This window comes from Anas platyrhynchos, chromosome 6, assembly GCF_047663525.1.
Source record: "Anas platyrhynchos isolate ZD024472 breed Pekin duck chromosome 6, IASCAAS_PekinDuck_T2T, whole genome shotgun sequence".
In the NCBI taxonomy this organism is placed as follows: domain Eukaryota; kingdom Metazoa; phylum Chordata; class Aves; order Anseriformes; family Anatidae; genus Anas; species Anas platyrhynchos.
The window spans coordinates 27,197,396-27,223,413 of NC_092592.1; the positions used below are offsets into that span (position 1 = coordinate 27,197,396).

Sequence of the window (26,018 nt, forward strand, 5' to 3'; positions counted from 1 at the left end):
AAGCAGCTTCATAAAGTAGAGTGTTATGGAAGACTGTTATGCTTCTTCCTGCTTCTGCCTCTTCCCAGCCCTCGTTGTGATAGCTCATATAAGCTTAGTGCATGCTGGAGGTCCTGTTCATCTCAGAAATGGTCAGTTTTTATTGCAGAGGACATTTAACTGGCTGCCTTTACCCTGCATTCTGCTTTCCTGCCCCGTGCGCTGTGCTGCCACGAGCCCTCGGTTGGGAAGACGAATGGTGTAAATGGGTATAAAATCACCCGTGATTTCTTGTGAATTCTAAATACCACCCAAGTGTTGCTTCTTCCCTGTTCCACTGTTACAGGATGCAGGAAGAAATGAGCTTGTGGTGCTACCTTTATTGTACAAGAAACATTGAGGTGTACACAAGGATGCTTTATGACAGGCTCTGCTTACCGGGCCAGCGAAGCAGGAGCAAAGACCAGGTTCGTGCGGTGAATGAAAGCTCAGCACTTCCATCTCCAAAATGAGCTTTGCAACCTTTCTGTTCTTCCCTTAGCCTACTTTCCAGCACCTCTCAGATGCTTAATTTCACTGCTCAGGACGAGAGGACAGCGTTGTCTTGTGGGACTCTGGAAATGTAGCTGCCGTCAAGCAGGAGTGGGTATTAGACAGCTCATCTGCAATAGCTTGATGGGGAGAGTTTGGAGGTCAGAGAAGACGTGCAGAAGCACTGCCTGCCTGAGCATAGTGATTTTGCTTTCCCTGCACACTGGACCCAGACCAGCTCATCACGAGGTGACGGCGGGCAGGGTGCTGTTGTTTGCCACTGTGTGTGCCATGGACTAGAAGATGCTCGGAGTTAGGGACCAGTGGTGCTGGTGTGCTTCGCTTCCCACGTGTGTTGTTACAACTAGTGGCAAATCAGATTGAGGAATCAATTAAATCTCTTCTTTCCATGCATGCCACATCAGCTTTCACAGGAGTCCATTGCTGGCAGCACGCTCTGCATCTTCACCATTTGTTTCTCCATGTTTTTACCCGGATCCCCTCTGAAGGGCAGCACTGGTTGTTCCTGCTTTTTGAGGAGTGACACCAAGGCAGACCAACAAATTTTTAAATGTTTCATACTGGCTGGAGAGCTGCTGCTGGCAGTGCAAAAGCAAGCCCTGTTGGAGGGAAGGCAGTGAGGGTGGGAATGCAGCTCCCTGGAGGTGTTCCTTCTTGCACTGTGCCTCGAGGTGACAGCTGCAGTGGGAAATGTCCCCGTTTTTTGAGGGGAAAAAAAAAAAAAAAGGCCCACATAATGGTTCCCCCACTTGTCACCTTCCAACCCATGCATTTTTGATAGAGAAAAGGCTAATAGCAGTCAGCTCAAGACTGGTTTGTAGCTGCCTTAAGCAGCCAAAATAGAAGCCTTTGGTTGTCAGAGCTTCCCCACTTGCTGCGGACAGGCTGCCCTGTGATCAGCTGATACTGCTCTGATCATCTCTGTCCTGCAGTTTTTTCACCTCTGCTTTCCTTGATCCTATCTGTCTCCTCTTCCCTGTCTTTGTGCTTCTTCCTTCAGTATTATTTTCTTTTTAAACCTTATTTTATTTCTAACTGAGATATTTCATGATCCCTAGTAAAAGCTGTGCCGTTACATTTTCTTTGCCACTGCACTTCTTGCTCTTTTTTCTGAGCCTTCCCTCTCCTCTTGCCTTTTGAGACCAGTAGCTCTTTGGAACAGGGGCTTCCTAAAAATGTATTTTTATAGTTACAGTGGGACCCACTTGTACCGTCTAATAACATGATTAATGCAAGTAGTGCAAACGAATGATTCATTGGCATTTAGGTTCCTAAATCAGGGCAGAACACTTCATATTTTTTCCTGCAATCCTTCCCTTCCTCCGAAAGAAATAAATGCAGAAGAGAAGTATGTAATGTGTATATATAAATAAATGTAAGTGTCCTATGTTGTACAGCCTTAAAAAAAACAAAAAACAAACAGATTCATTTGTGTCTCTGCATGGCTTTTGGCACCATGGCATCTAGGTTGCTTGCTCCCTACGAGTTGCATGAAGCGATGAGAATGTGTTTTTGTGAGAGCACTGGCACGGCTGTTGTGTGAACGATTCTCGCTGGGAGATCGAGGAATAAAGAAAGTGGAGATCGCTTGTGGTGCACCTCAGAGCACTACGCATTGACCTCGAGGCAAGCCACTGGGTTTTTGTGGCTCCTGAACCATTGTTTCACCTTCTGCCTGTTAAAATTCCTTCCCTTGTCCAGTGACAGTCTCCTGTGCTGCTGGTAGACTGCCGAAGTGTGAGCCTGTCAGAGGAGGCAGTGTTGAAGTGACACCTCTCCAGAGCTGCTGAGATTTCTGGTCCCTAGAAGTTGATGTCCCCAAAGCACTTCCAAATTTGTACGACAAATGGCAGCCGGCCCCGCCAGGAGACTTTGTGGTGTGGAAAAATCTAAGCGTGTATGCTGGCAAAGACAAGATGGGACTCTGCAATGTTTTGTCTTTCAGCTGATGTTTTACCATTTCCTTGCTGTTCAGACGTGCTGAAGATGCTCCTGTTCCACGAATGCCAAACAAGGCTTTTCTTTTTTTCCTTCATGGTCGATACAAAAATCTCAGAGCACAGCCCATCAGAAACCTTTTAGAAGAGCTTTAACCACTCCTTTCCGTCTCCCCAAAGGTACCGTGTACTGGCTGATATCCCAATAATCAAGGCAATCGCAGTATAAAAATAAAACGCTGCCAAGGCTCAGCTGTTACATGCTGGCGTGTGAACTAATGACAGCAAAGCTGCTGTTCTATTGTCCGTAAGGGGGAGACTGTGCTTAAAAGCTACAGTCCCCCGTTGTTTCCAGGAGCACACGCCTGTGGAGCAGCAGCTTTTGCAAAGTGAAATTCCAGCTGCTTCTCGGCAGCCCAGGGGGGCAGTTGCCTCCAAGTATGCCCCAGGGACAGCGTGGGGTTTCAGAAGCTGGAGGAGTAGCACAGCCACATCCGAGTCATTGGTGCAGAACGGCCCCGTTGCTGCAGGGGCTGGGTAAGGATGGCATTTCTCCTAGCAGGTGTGCCCAGCCTCGCTGGGGTGTGCTCGGCAGGGAGAACCTGGTTGCACAGAGCCAGGGCTGAATCCAAGCCCTTCGTGTGCTCCTCTTCCCCAGGCTGCATGCAGGTTTGGGAAAGCAGCTCTGCAGAAAGCCACCTTGGGAAGGCGTTCTTAACGAAGGAGAAACAAATGAAATGGCTCAACTTCTTCCTCTAGCTGCTGAGGGGCTGTCCGTTTGCCTTTAGGGAAAAGAGGAAGGAGGCTTGAATTCCTTCTCCTCTTTAATGTCTGTTGATTCTTCCTGCGCTGGCAGCTGGCTGCTGCCTTTTGCTTTCCCTGGGCGAGTCCCAGCTGTGCTTGCAGGTGCCGCTCCGCTAGCTCACATCCGAGCAGGGACTTGGGAGCAGGCGGCCCGTGTTGGAGTGCTTCACAGCAGTTGGATACAAATGAATGCTAAATCTGTTCCCTGGTAAATGTTGGAACCGTGTGAGTGCACTGAACCCCGCCGAGCTGCCAAACCTTCTGTCAAGCCAGAAGTTAAGTTGTTTTAAGTCTGTGCTCCCTTTTTTTTTTTTTCTCAATAGATTGTAGTGTGTCCTGTAGGAGTATAAATATGACTCCAGCCAGGCGTGAAACATGCAACTTGAAAGCCACAGCGTTCGCGAGGCTGGGTAATGGGGACTGTGGTTGTGACTCACAGGAGCTGCTTTTCTTGTCAAATTGAGACAGGAAGAGGCTGGGAACGTCTCTACCTGCCTCCCTGCTCTCCTCTGGAGGGAGGAAGGGTACAGGGAGCTTGGCAGGGGCCCTCCTGGATTGGTTTTACTGATGTAAATGCCAAGGCAAGCGAGACAACAGAGGGTCCCCAGTGCTGAGCATGTCCTGGTGCTGTAGGAGTAGCCACAGGGGGTGTCTGCCCTGTGCATGGACTAGACTTGTGTTGATGAAGTGTGGCTGGGAATGCTGCAAGGATTTCCCCCCCCTATTTCATCCTTTCCTCCTTATTCCCCCCCCCATGGTTATTCTTTATCTGTGTATTTGAAGAGGTGAGGGTGCTTCCAGGCTGGTTCTGTTTCCACCAAATGCCCATCCAGCTCCAGCATCACTGCCTCCTGAGCTCAGCCACCAGCTCTTAGCTCTGCTGAGGCTTTGAGAAAGTAGCTGAAAGCCTTTCTGGCAGGGAAAGGAGTGGGGAGGAGGGAACCCATTAGAGTGCAACAGAGGGAGCTGGAGTGAATTTCCATGCTGATGAACATGAGAGCGAAAGCCCTGACTGCTGCTGCGATGTAATTTGGCCAGGCAAGTGTTCTCCAGGCACCATCAGCACACATCTGTGCTGAGTACTGATGTGGGCTGTTCCCATCGCGAGCCTTTACCTTGGCTCTGGGTCTCACCAGTGAAGTCCCAGGCAGGCCAGTTGCAAAACCTAGCATGGGGAGGCGTTCCTGTCTTGCCATTTGTCTTCTCAGCTGCACCTGAAAAGCACAGGGGAGGCTGAGGAAAAATATTCTTGCTGCAGATGGATTTATTTTTATTTTTTTTTCATATTTTACTTTTCATTTGGATTTCTCACACCTGCCTCTAGATCCACCTGGAAGGGAATTGGGGTGGTACGTTGCTGCAGTCAGAGATGCAAGGCAGAGGAGTGGGACTGATCAGCATTCTGCTGCTGTGTTTGGGACGCTGGCATGAGTTATTGCCAGTGACCTAAATTGGGACTGAGGTCTGAAGTCGTTGTGGTAGTCAAAGTGGTAGCTGCAGTGATGGATGGCCACAAGTACAAGCTGACTACAGCGCTTCAAAGCCGAGTGGAAATCAACAGCAAAAAGCCACCAGGTTACATAAAGCAAGACAGCAGGCAATGCCAGGTTTGGACAGGATCAAGAGATAAAGTTCCCGAGCAGGATGGGGCAGCAAAGTCCAGTTTTGCTGTCTCTTTCCTGAAACTGGGCAGTTTGCAGGCTGGTCCCAGCAAGGCAGTGACTCCCCCTGCCAGAGTCACGAGCACAGCCCTGTCTCTGCTGGGACAGACGGACCCACGCACAGGGCAGTGCCTGCGTTTGCATTTTCCAATGAGCGTGTGACTGAATCAGCACGGGGCTCTCAGCGGGGAGTTTGCCTTCAGCAGAGCAAGCAGTTAGTGTGTTGAGGGAGAAGCACTTCTTGGAGGACCGTGGCTCCAAGTGCACCAGCTCAGGTTGATGAGGAGTTTCTGCTGCATCCCTATGCTGTGCCGGAGACCTGTGAAAATTTCCCTTCTTTGTTTCAGAGCCATCATCAATCACTTCAACCCGAAGATAGAGTCTTATGCTGCAGTGAATCACATATCGCAGCTCTCCGAGGATCAGGTAAGCCAGGCGTGTGACGATCTCTCTTTTCACTTTGACCTCTGGAATATGGGTGTTTTGGAGTACCTTGTGCTCAGTGGGACTGGTGATGTTGCAGCAGTGTGAGGGATGGAGGCAGAACTCTTGCTCCTTGTTCAGGTGTGGGTGAGAGGAGGACGAACAAGGCCTTAAGTAATTTTACTATCACGTGCAGACACCTTGGTCCTGCAATTGCAGAAGGAAAAGTAAAAATGATGAAAAATGTGAAGCACTGCCAGCAAGTGTGGTTAGAGATCGGGAATCCTGGTGTTTAGAAGGAGGCAGGAAGCTTTTGGCAGTGAATCTACTTGGATATTTGCTGTGATTAGTGGGCAATTAGAACTTGAGCAACAGTTGGGAGAAATGTTCTAGGGTAATTGAATTCAGTGTCCTGAACAGTTGTTTTAGGTGGATTTTTGGAGGAGAGGAGGTTTAAATATAGAAGGTGATAGGGTTAGGTTTCCCTTCCTTAATTTGGCCTGGTTTCCTCTCTTCGTGTCCTACCTGTATAGTGTAAATGTGGAAATGTGGCTTCTTGAAAATAGGCTGCTGTGCATGGTCTCGGGAAGGGAAGAGATGGTCAATTTCCCAAAATAAAATATTTGGATTGTATTTTAGTCACTCTTGGAGAGGTGAATGACTACAGGAGCTTGTGATAGAGAAAATATAGAGTTGCCATGCCACTTGGGCAAGACGCAGGTGTGTCAGCACCTCTGGACCTTCAGGAGCAGAAGTTGTGTAAGCAGCCTAGGACAGACCTTGGAGTCGCCTAGGGTTGCTGCTTCCACTGATGGGGTCCTGTGCTTGTCTGCTAAACAGTCCTGACCACATCTTACTCTACAACTAGTTTTTCTCCCTCTCTTTCACCCCCTGTCCAGGATACTTTTCATCATTACTTGCTGATGTCCTCCCATGCTTCCCACTAACCTTTCTGGTTATTATCGTACTTGATCTGAAACGAGTAAAATCCCAAAGTCTCAGGTTGAATGCTGTACTAATGTGGTGGAAAAAAATACAGACCCTACTGCTTTTTTTTTTTATTCTCTTCTTAATATAGCTGGCTAGAAGAACACTGGTTTTAATTTACTCAATTTTTCTGTATTGTTCTGCCTCTGAGAGCCCCTGTACCCCCAGCTATGCTTTGTGATGGCTCCTGTTATAAATCCTTGCTCATTGATGATACACTGATTGCATCGACCCAGGCCTCTAAAAAAAGAAAAGCCTTTGATAGCCCAATTTAAATGGGAACTTGGGTAGAGAGGAATTTTGCGTAGTGTTTAGGTTAGACTGCGAAAGGAAACGAGCTTTTCACTGTCAGCTCTGCATAGTTTTCATCCCCCAGCAGTTCAGGGAGGTCAAGTTAAATCCTTTCTTCCCTGTGTTATTCTTTAAATAAAATCTGTAGCAGCAGGCAGATAATGAAATCAGCGCTGATGCACGGAGCATTTTGAGGAAGATGATTAGGAAGTTGAAAGACATATTTCTCCTCTTCTTTTCTCCCTTCATGAGCTCTCTCAGTGTAGGGAGAACATCAAACAAAGCAAAACAATAATAGGCCCTGGTGAACTGCAGAGGAATAACGGAGATGTCAGTGGAGAGGGACTGTGTGGTCTCGGGGAGGGTGGTTAGTCAGCTCTCTGCAATTTGCTGCGACAGTGACAGAGTGACAGAAGACTCGCCTCTCCATCTAACTGGCCAGTGAACTCAGACCTGTGTTTGGGGCCACGGTTTCCCCTCCATCAGTAGCCAGCCCACGTGGGAAATACGTGACTAGTAAAGGTAGGTGGCTGGGGTCAGGGTCAGGCTTGTTCAACAAACTGATTTTGTTGTTTTCAGCACAGGGTGGGAGGGTCAAGCTCTCCTTTTGGCCACTGCAGTCTCTTTTTTTTTTTTTTCTCCCTTCCTGCTCTACATTTTGTCTTTCTGTTTGTATTCACCTATTTCCCCTTCCCTCTTCTTTTTGTAAATACTTTCTACACAAAATCAATCCTTCTTTCCAGTCCTTTTTTTTTTTTTGAAGTGCACCACATAAAAACATTTAATGCTGACATTTAGAATGTAATTGTACAGCTTGTGTACCCACTGCATTTGGGACTGGTCGTTTGCTCCTTTGAGTTATTTGGCTGGTTCCAGAAGACTAACACTTCTTTCCATGACAACACTTGTTTTTTGCAATTAAGGACACTTATTTTTGCAATTATGAGGACCGAACTTTTCTTTTAATGAAGTTTTCTTTATGAGCCAAGAAACTCATCTTTGGCTGGATTTTCATATGGCTGCTTGTACTCCTCTGTGGTATCTGAGCATCTCCTATTAATCAAGCAGGCATGGCTTTGACATTCCTCTACCAGAAGGGGATTTTCCAGATGCTCTGAGTTGCTTCCAGTTCACTGGAACCTGCTGGGCGTACAGGCTCATACTTGAACTTGTACAAAACTTGTTGAGTCCTGACTATTCTGCTCATGTGTTAGATTAACTTATTTAATTTTATTTTTAATATCCTTAAAAGTAGCTAAGTAGTTGGCTGAAAGAGGTTTTGTTCCATCTTGTTCTTTTCCTAATCCTGTTGAAGGTTTTATTACCTTGTTAATCGCCGATGTCCATTTATTACCATTCTCAGTCTGTCATTTAAGTGCTTTCTCTTTTTTTATTTATAAGCATTAATGTTAACGTTATTACATGCCGAGGGGTTTCACAGACCCTTGAAAATTACAGGCATGGGACTGTTCTGAGGATAGATTATTAATGAGCTCCTACTGCTGCACATTTTCGGTCCTGTAGATCTCCAGGAATCGTAGTTCGAATACACCCATCTGTACTTCAGACAAGTATATTCACAAGACTTCGTGGTACTGCTCTGCTGACTACTTTGTGGTTTATTCAGTTTTTGGATCAGAAATACTGGGAAGAAGGCCTTTTTCTGTCCATACTCCCTTGAGCAGAGAGTGGGAGATTCCCAGGAGTGAGCTGATGCCAGGGTTTTGACTTTGATTCACCTCAAGCTGGGAACACCATGCCAGCCCTGCTAGTGCCAGTCTGCAAAGGGTCTGCTTGCCAAAGCAAGCTCCTAATCAATCCCAGTTGTTAGCTATTTTGACCTTGTTGTAGTCCCTCGCTGTGAAGCACGAAATGTCTTAGCCAGTTATTGGCCCCTTCCCTTCGCTTGCTGATTTGTTAAACCTGACTTCAGTATTAATTTTTGTTTATGTGGCATTCTCCCTCTCAGCGCTTCTGCCTGCGTGTCCTTTAAGGAGATGAAGGATGCTGCGCAGTCAAAAAGATTGGCAGTTAAGGGCCAATCCTGTGTAGGTTTAGCTCTTCCATGTAAATGATTATTCACAGGTCTTCAAAGATGCTCGGGTCCATTCTCGAGTCAAAGGGCAGAGTAGGCTGCTGTGATAGGAATTCGTAGGCTTATCTGTGCTCTCCAGATGACGGGGCCGCCTTGTACTTAATGCATTACAGGCAGCAGGCTTTCTCTGTGCTATATCTGATTTGAAATGCTTCTGCTGGAAAACACGTTGGGAGCTGTTGCAGAGAAGCAGGTCAAGGTGGCGAGAAAACAGCAGCACAGAATTTGCTCCAGAAGGACAAAGACGGACAAACAGGCTGAGGACATGAGATGTGAGTGGGCTGGATGGGGCCTCACATCTGCCTCTTCTGGAGGTGAAAGATGAGCTGTGTTTAAGGAGGCAGATCTCTGCCCCATGGTGATGTAGCATGGTTTTTCTATAGAAGGAGAGGGACCTGGTACCTTTTTGTAGGTGAAGTCACCTCAGAGCAGGAATGTCTCATGGTGCCTTGCATGCTAAGAAAGTCTTGTGCCAATTTGGTAGAGAATGAGGTAGCAAAATTGCTCACTGACGTCTCTTTTTCTCCTTGGTACTTGTTCACACTACGTTCTCCTCTGCAAGGGTCCTGTATTTGAGACGGCAGGCACAGGGCTGATAATGCTTTCTATAGTCAGGAACATTTCCGTGGTTTTTCTAATACAAGTCCTTCTTTCTTCACAGCCACGGAGGGACACTCAGTACCTCAGGTTGGGAGGTGGCACGAAGTTCAGTGTGAAAGACGGTTGTGAACACCTGTACTGCATGTATTAGTCTGGTAACTGCAGATGGAAAGTGCTAGGAGGCAGAACAGATTGTGATGGAAAAACAGAATGACTGTATTGGTTTTGAAATTGTGACAAATGAGTATAATACCTGGGTCATTCCACATTGTAATACCTTTATAGCTCGGGCAGCTGCAATCCGGCTTGATCAGGCAATCTCAAGCAAAGGGAAAGGGTTTTTTGAGGTCATATGCCAACTGTTGTATGGTCCCTCTGCCCTCTCCCTCCTTATCTGCCCCACCTGCAGTCCATGTGGCTTTTTGTTACCAGGTGGGGCTGCAAGGCACTAATCCAAATTGCAGCTCAGGCAGCCTCCGTCAGTGACTTGCTCAGAGTCACAAAATGGCACAATTGGATTTAGATGCCCAAAGGTATTCTTACCCTGAGCTATTGACGTCATAGTTTATTCAACTCGTTCTGTTTTCCATAACTAGCAGCAAAACCATTAACAGATACAAAGTGCTTTGTTCTCTTTTAGCACTGTTGGCAGTGGGGTTAAGAGTTAAAAGCCTGTTGGCATGTGTGTACTTGATATTTTTAAAACGCTGAGTACCATCAGTGTGAAGTACTACTACAGTAATTCCTCTTAATCTCTTATTTTAATGCAGCATGTTGTTAAGGCTCCAGAAAATACTTCTAAATGGTGTTGGTCTAACGATACTTCACTTCCAAAATGCAATGAGTTTTGGGGTAGAAGGTACCAAGCTTGCTGGTGCTATGTTGTACACAGCAGCAGGTATCTGAAACTCTAGCTTAAGGGGTCACCAAGGCAAAGCCTTAATTTAAAGTCTTTACATCTCTGCAAATTAGGCAGGGGTGCTGGGTTTCATGGCCTCATTACAGATATCTACTCATGATTAATGGCTTGAAACAGATTTTTATTGTTTAACTCGAAAGAGCTGAACTGTACCAGGTGAAATTTGAATCCCAGCTTTTTCTAAAGGGTTCTGTATAGGATCACAGAATGGTTGGGGTTGGAAGGGGCCTCCAGAGATCTAGTTCAGTGCCCCTGCCAAGCAGGATCACCTAGAGACACTTGCACAGGATCTCAACCAGGTGGGTTTTGAATATCTGCAGAGCGGGAGACTCCACAACCTCTCTGGGCAACCTGTTCCAGGGCTCAGTCACCCTCACAGTAAAGAAGTGTTTTCTCATATTCAGGTGGAACTTCCTCTGTGTCTTCTGAAGTTGGCAAATTACCAGTTTGCCTGGCTGGTTGGGGGTTCTTTGATTTTAGATATATTTCTTTTTTTTTTCTTTTATTTTGGTTTCCCACAGAAATTCTCCCTACAATTTGCTAACGCCTCAGACTGCTTTGTGCAGTGTGCCAGACTGAATGGGTCTGAAGAGGCCTCAAGGACTGACCAGCTTTGCTGCAAGGAGATTTGAAGCTGGAGGTGAACTTGGGAGCAGTGACTTTGTGCTGTGTAGTGGCTTTTATTAACATGCAGAATGCAATGAACTGTGTGTCACTGGAGTGGGGGAACAACTGTGGTAGCCCATAAGAGGGGCAAAAGAAGGGCTTTGCTTTTAAAAAGAGATATGTGCTGGCAGAGAGATGTAACCATATTCCTAATTCAGTCACAGAAATCTCAGCTAAGAAATAGGAGCTGCCCTTCAATTCCTTTCTCTTGCAGGCTCGACTTAAATGTTCTCCAGCATCCTGCCCACTACTACTCATGGCAATCAGCTGCTCTGGGCCTCTCTGTCTGAGGCAGCGTGACCCTGGCTCGCCTTGGCACAAAGCAGTCTTCCTGCCCTTTGTGCATTGTAAATGCTAAGGCACGTCTTGCTTCCTATTATTTTTGTGAGCTGTCCCCTTGGGCAGATCAGGGACTGCATAAAAGTACAGCCTGGTAACAAAATAAGCCTGTTAAACTTTGAAGCAACTCGTCTTCGGTTCTTCTGGCTTTTTTCACATCCTTGCCTGGCTCTCACTAGTACCACCAGGACTGATAAGGGCCTGAAAACTGCTGTAGCCAGGTGACCGCTGCATGCTGGAGACTTGTTCCAGAACATCTGCCTTCCTGAGTGGCTCTCGAAGCCTGCTGTGAAAGGATAAAGTCACTCGGAGCTAGGTATGTTTCTGTGCTGGGCTGTGAGTTACGAGCTCAACCTGAATCACAGCTGGAAGGGTGCTGAGCAAGAGCAGGAGGAGTAACTGCAATAAGCTCCCTGTCCATGTTCCAGTGCTTGTCCTGCACCCCCAGTGCTCACAGTGTGCTGAGGAAGGCTGCTGCACTCAGTGCCAAGAGTGTTACGGATTGCCGTCACCGCTAAGCGCCTGTATGGGGCACGGAGAGATCCACCGAGGATTGCAACAGAATGATCAAAACAGTCTGCATTTATAAAGATTAAATTACAACTTTCCACATCTGCGATTAAAGGAGGAGCTGTCAACGGCTGGCTTGTGAGAATCCGCAATTCAATTTGCATTTTGTAAAATTTGAGATTGAGGAGGTTTTTTAATCCCTTATGAAATTGGGAACAATAGGCACTGGATGTTGCCAGGTGCCTAACGCGTATAGATACCGTGCAGACTTCTCTTTCATTGTTCCCTGTAAAGCTGGATTTATAGCACTGTACTTTGTTACCTTAGTCCCGAGCTCCACCCTAAGCTTCCTTACACTCAGTCATCTCTCTGCCTGGGAGTCCTGAAAGGAGGTGGCTGTATCCTGCTGCATCGATTACAGCCACATCACTGTCTGTCTTTCCCAGAGCCAGCTTCTCGTCTTGTGGAAGGGGATGGGCTTTGTGCAGTGACTGCCAGCCACGCTCATTCTGGGGCTCCTGTCGGATAAAACCCCTAAAATAAAATTCAGAGGTTGCTAGTCGCCGTTCTCCCTGATAGTATCCTGCTGTAACACATGATGCCTTTGTCTTCTTCCTCTGGATCCTCTAGCTGGAGCTGCAGCTGTTTCCCCAAAGTGACAAATTGGGTCATTGCTCTGATTTCGAAGTGGGAAGCAAATAGAGCTTTGCAGTCTCCCCGCCTCCCAGAGCAGGAGAGTAAACGCTGCTGAGCCAAAAGGTGCCGCACCTGAACAGAGCTCTGCTCAGCTGGAAGATGTGTTCTTTTGGCTCTCTAACGCTTGGCATTTGGATGTTAAGACAGTAAGTTCAAATTGCTTGTCCGCATTAGGGAGCTCAGAGGCAAACCTCTTAATAGGGGAGAAAGAGGCATCTCTGATGTGTGTCACTCTTTTCTGTGTTCGTGGGAGATCTGAGGCAGACAGCAGGGTTGCTCAGGGAGCTGAGATGTGTCATTCAAAGACAACAAGCAGGGGAAGGATGGATGTCCAGAGATGGCACTGGGGAAGATGGCTCTGCATCAGCCAGGTGCCTGGGGCTATGAATCAATTCCACTGCCGTATTCAGAGGGCGCTTGGATTCCCTCGTGGCTCAGTTAAGGCACAAATAGGCTCCTGGGGAGCAAAGTCTTGCTAGCAGCACATGCTGTTTCAGCAGCAGCATCTGCCTCACTGCTGGTATGAGAGCAGGCCTACGGAAGGATATTAATTCTTAGCCTTGTGTTTGCTTTTACCCGAGCACCTGTTCACAGGAATTCCTCTTCCACTTTTTCCAAACCACGGATTTAAGTTCTCCATCGAAAAATGCTTGGCAGCAAGAAGAGCTAACATGGTAAGTATATTCCAGCCTCTCAGATTAGAAGCTGATGAAGCAACCTGGACCATCATCTGAAAATGCCTAGGATTTCTGAAATAAGCTGATGCAACCAACAACCTCCATTTACATTAACTGCTGTCACAGTTGCATCAGTAGTAGTTGTGAAGTAGGAAGCTTTTCTCTTCCATGAAAGCATGGGTTAGTTGGGATGACCTCTGGCAGTAGGAGTATGGAAATTCTGTGGATATATCCGTAAGGCTTGGAGAAATGGGGTAGTTTCTTGCAAACTGACATCTAACAACATCTGTTTCCAGAAACCCCTGCCATGCCCTAGTCTCCTCCTTGGAAACTTTGCCATGAAGTCTTACTTGGTGCAGAACCCACTAAGGGTAATTAGTGCTTCAGGCTTACTTACGCACAAACCCCGTCTTGGTTTCCCAAGTGCATTTTCCTCAGCAATTGTAATTCAGCAGGCAGCATCTGTTTTTGAGGTGGATGTAAAAACGCGCACCAAATGCTGTTGAACTCTTGCTCTCGGACTTCCTGACTGCTCTGAAAATGCTGGGTTGGGGCCCTGCTGTAGTGTCTATTACGTGCAGGAGAAGCAGAGAGATTCTTTTGAGTGCTTCTCCTCGCACTGGTGATGGTGTGAGCGAGCTCCTCTCCCTCTAGTGACCACAATCTCTCCAAGATGACATCCACTTGCAGTGACATGCAATGACAGAAGGATATGACATCTTTCTGGCAATGTGATTTAGCATCTGGGATTAGGTCAGGAAGCTGGCGTAATGGGGCTAGCTGGCTTGTTTTGGGGGGCTTTGACTTCAGGAAGGCCTACACAATCTTTTGCAGACCAAGGTGAGCCACTCCGCTCATGTTCTGAGCTGTCCTAGAGCTCTCTGAGCACCTTTGACACAGTGAGAAGCCAGAAATAATATCATCACGGTGATACTGTGAGAGTCTGTTTCTCTGGGTAATGCTATCAACTCCACACTGGTTATACTTTTTCAGCAACATCTGTGAAGTGAAAGTACCCGAGAAACTTGCAGTTAGAGCAATGGTTTGCTAAGACACCAATCTTTTCATTTAGGCATTGCGTTGTCCTTTACAGCCTTCTCCTACTTCTGTCAAAATTAATGTTCCAAACCCGGGACAAAGCAATCATTAGGTGAATATGGAGGTTATACATAGCCTACCCTCGGATTTCTCTCTGTCAGCAGTCCTCCTTCCAAATTTTTAAAGGAAGAACGTGCTCAGCTGGCTAGTGACAGAGCTTCCCTTTCCATTCCTCTCCTGCACTAGAAATCGCATATACTTCTCCCCAAACCTAGATGCTAGCATTTGCTCAGTTGTGTCATCATGTAGGTGTGGAGTCAAACATCTGTCTAACTTGCATGAAATATTACCTGTTGTCACCCTGTGGTGTCAGTGTGGTAGTAATTTTATGTAATAGGATATAACACCAAACATGGGTCTAGATGGAGCTTCGCATGACTATATCCGTAGGTTTTTTTGTCCATTTCCCTTCTTCAAAAAGGTAGACATGAGCTGTGCTACTGACTTATTTTAGGCCATGTTTTATTTGCATTAACTACTTTTTTGAACATCTTGAAACACCAGGACAGGTGCAGTCTTCCAGCTGATAGAAGCAGAAATGAGGATTTCCGAGAGAGCCAAGGTGGTTGTGCTGGAACTTTGGCTTCCTGTCTGTCTCTTGTTTTCTGCTTCCAGACTTGTTTTGCTGGGAATTTTTGAAGCAGTATCTAACATTTCTGAAAGCCAACGATTTGATGGAAGCATCTCACTACAGACTCTTAATTTCTACTTCAGTTATGAGGATGTGCTTTTCTATTTTAAGTGATGGACCTGTTTAATTACGGTACCACCTACAAGCTGCTTTGTAGGTATAGAAAGGAAACTTAGGTCTGTTGCTGAGCTAAAACTCCCCTTTTCAGAAGAATAGAAAGAAAGCTTCTGTAATGCCTCATCTCAGCCTTCTTCGCAGACATCTGAGCGTATGACACACTTTTTGCAGGGGAGAATATTAACATGACGGGAACTTAATTTCTCCAGCTGATGACAGTTTCCCACATCATCCAATTCTTGCTGAGCTTTCTGCTCTCAGTGGTGCCCAGAGGGATCATATACCAGGGCTGCTTCAGTCTTAAAAGTGCGTCTGTCGTTATTTAGTATGTCGAGGTTTCAGAACTAGGACTTGGTGCTAGGGCTGGGTGGTTAATGTCACATAAAACCTCCCAGCTTAAAGAAGCCAGTCACTGTACTGGGACTGCTGACCAGCCTGTCCCAGTTGTTCATCTGAAGGCAGTTGTTTAGTCAAACCAGCAACTTGTGGCCTTGTCTCAGCTGCGTTGTTAGCTTGAGGCAAAGCCTGGTCCCTTATCCTCACCCAGAAGCCCTTCACCTGAGTGAAACATGGATGGAGGTAACTGCTCTGTTGGGAGACCTGGACTGCAGCCACCATGCTTTTTATATGAGCTCATAACTTGGGATGGCCTTGGCTTATGTATGTCAGGGAGAGTTCTTTCTGTGATGTGTTTGGAAAAGGTCAGGTCAAGATGCTTGAAGAAAAGTGACTGACTGGTTGGTTCAATCCTGAACTTGTGTGAAATGTTTTTTCTTTTTTTTTTTTTTTTGAAGTTATATCTGTTTTGGGGAGTGGGAGGATTTTATTTTGATAGCATCCCTCTTTAAAAATGAAAGGAAAATCACCCGCCTGTACTCTCACAGAAAGCCTTGCTTTCCAGCTCTCGACAGGGCTGTGACTTACAAAGCGAATCCGGACTCAGGAGTGCTCACCTCATCGCCAGTAACCTGACATGGTTGTGCCCAGGTGCTTGCAAACTGCAGATTCTTCTGCTCCCTTCCTTGTTACGGAGATGGGAACAGCTGCTGCAGGAATCATCTGTGAAGTGTTTAAGATCACACCCATCCTTTGTTACTTGCTGTTAGAGAAAGGTGATCAGACCGTTCTGCTTCCTGGCAGAGGTTGTAAGGCCTTCTGGGGGAGTGCTGAGTGGTGTTTCAGACCACAGGCTTCTCTTACTCGGTATAGCTCCTACTGTTTGTTCCCTTCCCTCTGGGTATTGAATTGTTCTGGCAACATTATTTGGCCTGGGTTTTATTCTGCCCTTGTTTCTTCTGCGGGGGGCTGTGTGCTCTCATGCTGCTGACAGCACATGTTTGAGAGGATTCCTTTACATATGCCTCTTTTGAAAAGGAAGGAATCGTAAAATGCCAACATGTGACGATAGAATATAAAGTAGGTCACTTTATTTCCCTTTTTTCCCTCAGTTCTGCAGCTCTTGTGATCTTTGAATTCTGCGTATCAGACAGTTTTGGAGACTGGGAGAGTTCGGCGGGCTCCTCAAGTCTTGATAGCCATCTTGGGACTGGGCCTTAGCAGACCACTAGAGACATCCTCTTTCTTCTCAGCCTTTGTGTGCCTTGGATATCCTGTTAATTAGTGCCCTTGACATGTTTTAGAGAGATGAAAAGGAAGAACTGTGACAGCTTTCCTAATGCACAACCATCTCTCGCTGCTACGATGCTGCGTCCTGCGGCTGCTGCCAGGCCTGCCCTCCTGTTCTCCCTGAGCTGATTGTAGCTGGCAGTTGTCATCTAGAAGCAGTAAACCAAGTGAACAGCTCTACTTATTACCATTTATAAAAATGCACCAAACAGAAGCCCTAGGCACAGTCACAAGTCAGTCCTTAAAACGGCATATGGAAGTGAATATTCCCTGAGTAAGGCCTGCTCAGGCCACAGCAGCTTTACCACAAAAGCCAACGCCTTACAGTACCTGATTTTTTTCAACCAGCAAACTTGCTTAGCTTTATTCATATGGATAAAGATGGCAGAAGTGTTGGAGTTAAATTTTAGCACCGTTTCAGTGAAAATCCCCCTTGTGAGCAGTTCTGAGAACTGTGAGATCAGGAGCCCATTAAATGCAGAGGTGTGCCCCCCTTCAGCTTCTGTGCCTTGCTTCTCAGCAGGGTAAGTGTGGTGCCAAGTGTTCTTTGTTAACCCAAGGTGGGAATGAGACCCGATGGCTTTTCTCACCTTAGAGGTGTGTTACTGTGTGACCAAATGTGTGCAGTCACAGTTCTTGTAGAGCTTTTCTGCCATGCAGGATGGAGACGCAGAGCAATCTGCTCCAAAGCTTCCACCCAACCTGCCTCCTGGTGACGTTGAATTCCTGAGTGGGCTGCTCAACAAACCTGGTTAGTTAGGAAAAGTCACACACTTTATGTATTAATTGTGTATTAGCATTAGGTGCTGTTTCGTAAGGAATTTGCTAAGCAAGCATGAAATCCTCTTTAAATATAGTCAAAAATTCAGATGTGAGAATAATATCAAGAGGGCAATGCAGCATCAGTTTGGGAGGAGCAGGATTTAATATTCCTATTAAAACAAAAATAGTTGTGCAAGTAAAACTACAAGCTGATGCAGTATAAATTAGTGGTTTTAAAACCTGGCGAAAAAGCAACTGAGTTATTAATCTCTGAACTGAAGCCCTTAAGTCCTTTTAAGCGAGTGACTTCTGCTCGTCATCTAATCCCTTTGAAACGTGGAAAACAGACCCAGAGTTGTTCTCTGCTGTGTAGTAAGAGGAAATTAACCAGCGAGCAAAATAAATTGATTAATTGGCAACAATAAGGAGCTGTGTATGCACTGTATCTAATTGCTTTTTTTTTTATATCATCTTCCTCTTACTTCTTGGAAGACACAGGTTTATGGGTTGCATATGCAAAAATACGCTGGAAAAAAAATCACAGAGGCTTTGAACTTTCAGTTTCAAAGATCATTGTGTGCGTTGCCTTATATTGCTTTGGACAGTCTCTAATGGGGACGTTGCTCAGCCAAGCTGAATTTTATGCAGTGGAAATTCAAGCTGAAATTGAACACACCTCAGAATCACGGAGTAAATCAAATCTCATTTCCTCGCTTGCAGAGAACGTGGGCTGTGTGGGCTTTCTTCCTCCTCCTCCTTCTCAGCAATTTTTATCCTGCCAGGTCAGAGCTACCTTTTCCTTATGAGAAATTCCAAGCGAGTGGCTTCCCTGAGCCTTATTCAAAAACCCATCAGAGCTAATAGCTTTGAAAACGTTTGATGTCCAAGAGGCTCTTGGGAGTACTAAATCCTCACATGGGGATTTTTAGGCTGTAGAACAATGGTGTCCTCCAAGCACTGCAGAAATTACCGTGGAGATGATATTTCCCTTATAGATCCTATAAGAACTTATCCAGGAATATGGTTAAAGAAATGTAGAGAGAAAGTGGAAGTCTTGGTGATCAACTTCTTCCCCCAAGAGAGAGTAGCATTACTTTTGGCTACGCCTTCTGTAGTACAGTACAAATACATCCCATCTCTACAGCCAGCAGGTCCAGCTGGGAGCAGTGACAGCAAGGGGTACGTGCTTTTTGATTCAGAGGGCAGGCATTGTGGACAGGTAGTTCTGCAGCTTGCTGCTCTGTGTACCAATTAGCTCAGCTTGAGGCTTCAATAGCAAAAGGTGCTTTGGAAAAGAAGCATAAGTTTTGTTCTCCTCGTTCTTGGGAGAGAGTGGGTCCAGTGCCAGCACAAGTCACCTTTCCCTTATACATCAATGACGGGCGTACAGCCAACACAATAATCTTATCTGGGCTATTAGCAATAAACCTCCCCTTTTGTCTCGTGTCCTTTCTGTCCATCCAGCATCTAAACCTCTGTGGAGATAGCACGGTCATTCTTGTAGAGGTAAGATGTGTCTTTTCAGCCTCTTGTCAGCCAAACCTTCTGAAGGGATATGTCCTCTGTGGTGTTCTGGGGCGCTTGCTGAGAGTGTCTGAATTGCGAGAAAGCTGGTGAATCAGTAGGTTTGATTTAAAGAACAAATGTTGTAGGGATAAACACTAAGTTCCCAGGCACACAAGCCCTTTTTGTCCTCCAAATATCTTTGGATTGCAAGATGCCACTTTGCCGTGGCAGGAATCCTTTTTGAGAGACATAGCTATTATCTTGGGCCCTGATTGCTTCTGCTAGGTATAAGGAGAAATGGCTAGAAATAACAGGGAGTCAGCAACTTTTGGTGCCTTTGTGTTTATTTCAAAGAGTGCACACAGGCTTCTTTCCCTGAGCAGGACAGTAACAAGCAGCAGACATTTCATTGTTGAGAAAACTCTGACCTGTTTTCTACGTACGGTCAATGCCCAAGTCTTTGCTCCCCCTCAAATTCATCTTGCTGACAGCTATCTTCTACATTTCCATTTCAGTCAAGAAGTGTCTCAGCCCACTACATTTAGTGTCTTATCTGCCCTTGCAAGTGATGGTCTTGGGTAGCACTAACCATTAAAAAGCTTCTTCCAAATTAACTTAGCAATCAACTTTAAGCAGCTCTGTGATTCTTCTGTTATTATTTTTTATAGGCAAAAGACCTTTTCTATGGTGGCCATGAATGCTTCCAAGCATAAACAAGCTCATTCCGTTTCAGCTCTGGTCATTGCCCAGATGGAGTTTAAAATGAATGGCCCATTCCAGCAGCACAAAAGGGGATAATTTAACAAATTAAAACGTCAACAAGCTTTTCTCTTTCAGCATGTCATATCAGAAATTATTTGGTTCTCTTATTTCTGTTGTCATCAGAAACTTTTCCCTTCTTTTTCTCCCAGCTGTGGTTAGAGTAGGATCCAAGAATGTGTCTGGGATTGGTGAGGAGTCAGTCACTTGATCGGGACAGACTTGACCCTGTCTCTTTTGTAGGAATCTCATCGCTGTCGTAATTCTTGTAAGTTTAAGTTGCACAGCTGCCTTCACAGTTACTCCTGATGTCAGCATTGTACCTGGTCATTCAGCACTCTCAGTGTTTGTATACCTAATGAAGACACTTCTGAGTTGCACATTTGAATGCCTTAACTCTGAAATAAGTGCCTTTGAAGGAGGAGCTGTAGACGCTGTAGTGCAGCTTAGGTAGCCTGCACTTAGACTGTATTAAACCAATTTTATAATTGCAGCCTTAAAGCACACGTTTTGCAACTGAAGTTCCCTTTTTACTACAGGATTTTCTGTTTGTAAGGATCATCCGGCAGCTTATAGCTGTCTGTTCCAACTCCAGATTTGCAAAAGCCTTAACAGCTAAAACTTTCCTACAGGCTGAGTCGCAGACGAACTTCCAGGCACTGCCCACCTTTCCTTAATAGCTAGCTCCCCTAACATACTGCTACTACAGCTTTTGTCCCTAGAGGCAAAGCAGCTATTTGTAGCTAACCCACTGACTGTAGTTCTCCTGTTTCTTTTGGGCAATATCTTTAGAAAGAATTTTTGCAGATTGAATTTATAAGGCTCTTAGAGCCTTTAAGCTGTAGGGAAGTCTGCTAGATACTGCCATGCAGGAAAGGACTCTGGGAATCACTGGGATAAGTCTGAAAATGTTGGCTCAGGGCTCAACAGTCGTCAGAAAGGCAAACAGAGGATTAGAAGTTATTAGAGAATGAACAAAAATAAAGCAGGAGTACTGTGTTGTCACTGTACAAGCCTGATAACCCATGTTTTAAACGTTGTTTATTGATTCAAGCACCCTTATTTCAGGAAAAAAGTATTGTAGAGCTGCAAATTAGTACAAATAATCAAACAATTACTTGCTCATCTGATTTCTTGGCTATCCAGACTTCTAGCTTGCACTTAAAAGTTCTGGTTTTCCCCATCTTAATGGACTTGAGTTCATTTTCCTTTTGTGGTCAGTTAAGCAGGTGAGTTCTATTTTTCTTCTTCCTTGACATTCTCACTGCATCTCCTCAGGCCACTGAATCATTGCGTTTTTATCGCTTTCATTGTGCAGTTAATAGCTAGCCTTCTGTTGGAGCTAATTGCTTAAATTTAAGCAGAAGCTGTGGCACAAATCTTTCTGAACTCTCCCCCTCCAAGTACCTACCTTCCTGCCCTAGTCCTAGCAGAATTTTTCTCTGGAATGTCCTTGTGTTGTTCTTAGTCGCCTGGTTGCTTTAAATATACAGCATCTGCTTGGTTTGTGGCTTTTTTTTTTCTTTTTCTTTTTTTTTTTTTTATCTTATTGCTATTTAACTTTGCTGCTTCCTTTAAGTTTATTCATGTTGCACAAAGTGTGCAAGATTCAGATCATTTAAAAGATAAAAGCCACGAGCCAGGTTAGCATCTACTTTTTCTCAGCAAGTGTCAGACCCTGGGCTATGCTAGTAGCATTCATAGAGGTTTCTCTCTGTCATTACTCTAAGAAGTAGAAAAAAATAAGCGTGGCAAGCTCCATAACTTTTTGGAGTGTTTGTGTTCTCCTTTTATTCATCTTGATCTTCAAGTCAGGCTCCTATTGAGCTTTTTTCTAAGCCTGTAATCAGTATATCCTATAGAAGTCAGTGGTGGCTGCATGAGGAGCACAAGCTCTCTTGCATCCTTTTCTGATTCTTGTGAACCTGGAAGAGGTGATATAGTTCCAGAAACCTCCTGCAACTGTAGGTGTTTGATTAACCAGAATAAATCTCCCAGCTGTTTACTGTCGGGCACAAGTAGATTTTGGTTTCCTTCAAGCAGGAACAGTCCATTTGTTTTTTTTCTCTTGAATGGCAAGGGTGTTTTTGGAATGCCCTGTCCTAATCAGTTCTCTAGAAAGCCTTATTTCTGAGCCAGTTGTCTCCTGGGAAATCTTAATTTCTTTATTAAAAATTAGTTTCCTGATCTTCTTCTTTGCCTGGTGTACACCGTGTATGCTGTTAACACCTGATTGAAGCAATCTGAACCCAAAATTGTGTATTTTGGTTTCAAAGTTTGCCAGGATGCTTTCTGCCTGCTGTCCCTAGAAATATATATTTTTTCTGACCTTTTCTTAAAATCATCATCAGCTGCTATTTTTTAGGTTCTTGTAGCTGTCTTTGATTTCTGTAACAGCTTCATGTGTCCTAGCTTCTTAGTTCAGCTGGAGCAGCAGCTCACAACTTCCATCCTTAGAAACTGTTTTAAACTTTTATCTTGTTTTAGGCACCAGGGGTGCTGGTCTTATTTGGTCAGTTAACTGCTGTGCTGGAGAGCTGCTGCTGCTTTCTCTCTGTGTCCAGGGAGACAAGATCTTCCTCTAAAGAGAGGATTGCACCAACAAACTTACACAAATCAGAGCATTCATTTGCAGAATGCTGGTAGCCAGTTTGGCTGAACAGGTAGCATGCACAGTGAGCGTTAGGATGCTCTTCCTCTTGTCTTATGTGTTGGTGACAGCAGTTGATTTATTGCTGTGCTAGAATGCAGCTGCTAGATAAAAGCATCCCTTGGAACAGCCCATCACATTTCAGCACTTAAGTTAATTGTAAGCACAATGGGGAAATAAAAAAATTAACGGTCCAGTCCATAGCTATCTGCAGTGCATTTCGAGCCTTGGCAGAATGGCAAGTGCTCTTACATACCTAGCAGTGAGAAACGTTTTCATAAATGCCACCAGCTGGAGATAAGGGTTCACAACTCCAAAATGGGCTGTAACTCCAAAAAAGCAAATCTATCTATCTTGGGGTTTTATGCTCCTGCCATCACCCTGTCTGCTGCCTGCCTTCCTCACAAAATTTCTAACAACAGGCAAACTTAGTGGACCTCTTCCAGTTCCTGCCAGATCTCACCATCTAGGTCTAAAAGTCTGCTCTGAGGGGTGTTTATTTTATTAAATGGTATTTTTTCATGTAATTGCGTTCATGATCTTTAACTTTTTTCCCTGCATGAGCTTTGGAAATGCCAGCATTGTACATGGATGTTTGTTCATGTACAAGAGCTTGGCATGGGGACTTCATTGCACATTCACAGCTTCCTCTTGGTGGAGCTAGATAATGGTTTGGCATTAGGTTAGTTGGATTTTTTTTATTATTATTTTTTTTTAAACTCTTGGAAAAGCCCTCCTTCCAGGAATTTTTCCTGCCCTCAGGTTAGACAGGCTGCTTCTTCCTCCCCTGAGAGTGACAGCTGTGTGAGCTGGTGGGGGCTGTGTTGGCTGTACGCTCTCAGGCAGCAGCAGGAGGTGGCTGTGGGTCCTTCACTTGGTGTAGTACAGGCAGTGGGGGCTTGATGTAGGGCATCTGGGGCACTGCAGGTGGAATGGCAGCACGTTACATATCTTGCACATGTAACATGCCCATATATACATGCATCTCATGCCCAGATCTTTGTCTTTCCCACTGTGTTCACCGGATCCACTCTGCATCCTCTGGATCTGTGGATGTGCCCTGGATAGGGCATATCTGAATTGTCAGACTGTTGTAGCATCCTCCTCCTCCTCTTCCTCCTAGCAGTCATGAACATGGAATTAATACCCATGGCTTGATCAGCTTGGGGGCGAAGGGTGACTGCATTTAGCTCCAGGACAGCTGCAAAGCTGAGGGTGTGCTGGGTCAGAGCAAAGCTCTGCGCTGCTGCTTGTCCCACCATGGGTGCTGGGAGCTGCTTCCAGCACACCTCTGTGCATCGTCTTGGGGATCCTCCCTGTGAGCCTGGCCCCTGCAGACAGTGCAGGAGGAAGGGGAGAAGGAGATGATTGTGGCAGGGGTGTGGGCAGAGTCTGGTGGGAAATGCGGCAGCTGTGTGTGTGTGTTTTTACTTAACTTCTAATTATTTAGTTATGTGCTCTGTCTTTGGCGCTTCTGGGGATTAATTCCAGCAGAGATTTCAGCCTGCATCAGCAACTTTTCAGTTGCTCTGTGAGAAGTGTGATGCCATTTGGAACAAAAAAAAAAAATCATTTTCCATATTAATTAGAAGATACTACTGTAAAATTTATGTCAATTATCTGGCACTTTATTATGGAGAGGCAATAGCCTCTTTGTAGTCCAGGTGGCAGCAGCCGTTTCATTACAGTGAGGAATGTTGCTATGCAGTTGAATTCACTAGGAAAAACACTCAGGGACCATGAGTTGCTTGTGTAGATTAGTAGGGGGGGGGAAGATATGTACTAAACCTGGAGTGAGCAAACCACTTTGAGGACTCTAGCATAAAATACACATTCTGATTCCTTCTCCTGGAATAAGAAAACCCTAATGTCTCTTCCTTACAGCCTCCTTCCTGCAAGCTGAAGGGACAAACTGCTGGTTTGCTCGTGGTATTTTTGGTCGTTGCCCAAGGTTTGGAGGTGGGATTGCCATAATTCCCTCAGGTGCTGGAGTGCCCAGAATATCCTAGAGAAGACAGGAGGCACGTGTGTGTGTGTCCATGCAGTAGCATTGGGATCACCAGCACGTATCCATCCCATAGACTGGCTGCTCCATCCTCCAGCATGGGACAGCTGGGGCACACATGCCTGGCTTCTCCGTCCTGTGAGGACTTGCTAGCCTGATCTAGAGAGCTTCCCCAAGCCCCATCCTTGTAAGCCACAAGGCTTGGAACATGGATATGGGGGGAGAGTGTTTTAACCTGGGATTTTTTTGGCCTTTTGCTTACTGCAAGATCAATCAGTTGGTTCTGTTCCAGCTGCTTTTGTGCCATGGGAGCTAATGACCATCTTGCAGGCTGGAGAGGCTCTAGCGAGGTGCTGGCACTGCTGACTGATTGCATTCTTACCCTCTCCTGCTCTGATTAGCAAGACTGTGCAGAGACCTTGCTTTCTTCTTGCTCCTGCTTTTCCCGTTTTTCTCTCATTACGTTGTGCATGCTTCCCAGAACCAACACGCTGCCAGGTTTGTTGCTGGGTGGCACAAATTGGTGGCGTTCTCTGATGTTGTATTGTGAAGTCGGTACAGCTGTGGGTGAGGAAAGATTCTGCGGGTTAAAAAGTTACTGATGAGTGAAGTGTGCTGTGCCTGCTAGAGAGATGGACCCCAGTTCTGTGTGCTGCCCATTAGATTCCACTGCTAGTGCAATTCTCTCTCTGGCTTTGCTGCTAAATGGGGCTGTGTTCTCCTGGTCACATACTGCTGTGCACCATCCAGTGCTTTCCCCAGGAAGGGCTATTCCAGGTCTGGTCTCCTCTGGGATGGTGCAGCAGGTCGGTTCTTGCTGAGGATCAGTCAGAGGAACAGCCCTGGTGCAGTCTGTGTGTAGGTAATGCTAGAGCAGAGCATGGTCTGTTTAGAAAATGGAAAATTTCAGGGCAGGGGCAACTGATGGTGGGGGAAATGGGTTCCAGTGCTCATGGCCAGGATGCCCTGATTCTTCGGGAGCTGTCCATCTAGATTGCAAAGAAGCAGTAAGCTGGCTCCTTACTTTGCTGCATCCACCAACAACTCTGTAGAATAAATCATCCTGTTCCTGTGGGTGCAGCCATATGGCACGGGTGGGATCCCACAGACAGCTGAGCCCTGTATCACCCCCTCCAATGGAAGCCAGCCCCAAGATTCCTGCTGTGTTACCCAGGGGGGTGCCTCTTGTTACCGGTTCTTGGTGACAGTCGCTGGGAAGGGGAGTGTCAGGACGTGGCAGGTAGAGATGCAGGAGGATGCTGAAATCCTGAGTGCTGCAGAAAGCACTGCCTGTTCAGAGCAGCTCCTGCAAGGCTGGCTTTGGGGGCACGTACACGGGGGCCTGAATTGCTAGCTGTCGTCTGGAACTTCTGTAAAGCAGCCAGTGAGTGAGTTGTGGGGCACTGGGTTAATCTGATGGCAAATTATCTTTAAATTACAATGGTGCAGCTCCACTGACTTCTGGTTTGTTGCATCGGAGTAAATGAGAGAACGCAGCCTCTGGGGCTGATACAGGTAGCTGCAGGAAAGGAATTCAGCAGCCTTCATTTATCTTTCATTGCACAGTATCTGAGTCGCTCACTTCTTTCGTATTGCTTTTTTGTAGGTTATCTTAGAGGGATCAGTCTTAAAAGAAGATTTAGCTTGTGACTGCTTTTTTTTTTTTTTCTTCGTAAACATGCCGTAAAGCATTTAAAAATAAAAATTAAAAAAATGCCCTGTATGTTC

At 45.7% G+C, this 26,018-nt stretch overlaps 1 protein-coding gene across 5 annotated transcripts in view; it reads left to right on the forward strand.

Moving 5' to 3' along the window:
• Positions 1-26,018, forward strand: part of ARMH3 (armadillo like helical domain containing 3) — a 118,141-nt gene that overhangs the window by 81,347 nt on the left and 10,776 nt on the right. For 4 of the 5 annotated variants that reach the window (XM_038180813.2, XM_005023192.6, XM_027460560.3 and 1 more), the window contains one exon: positions 5,281-5,359. The exons of the other annotated variant lie outside the window; for it this stretch is intronic. In XM_038180813.2, coding sequence (XP_038036741.1) covers positions 5,281-5,359 — 79 coding nt within the window. The remainder of the gene's footprint in view (positions 1-5,280; positions 5,360-26,018) is intronic. 5 annotated transcript variants of the gene reach the window in all.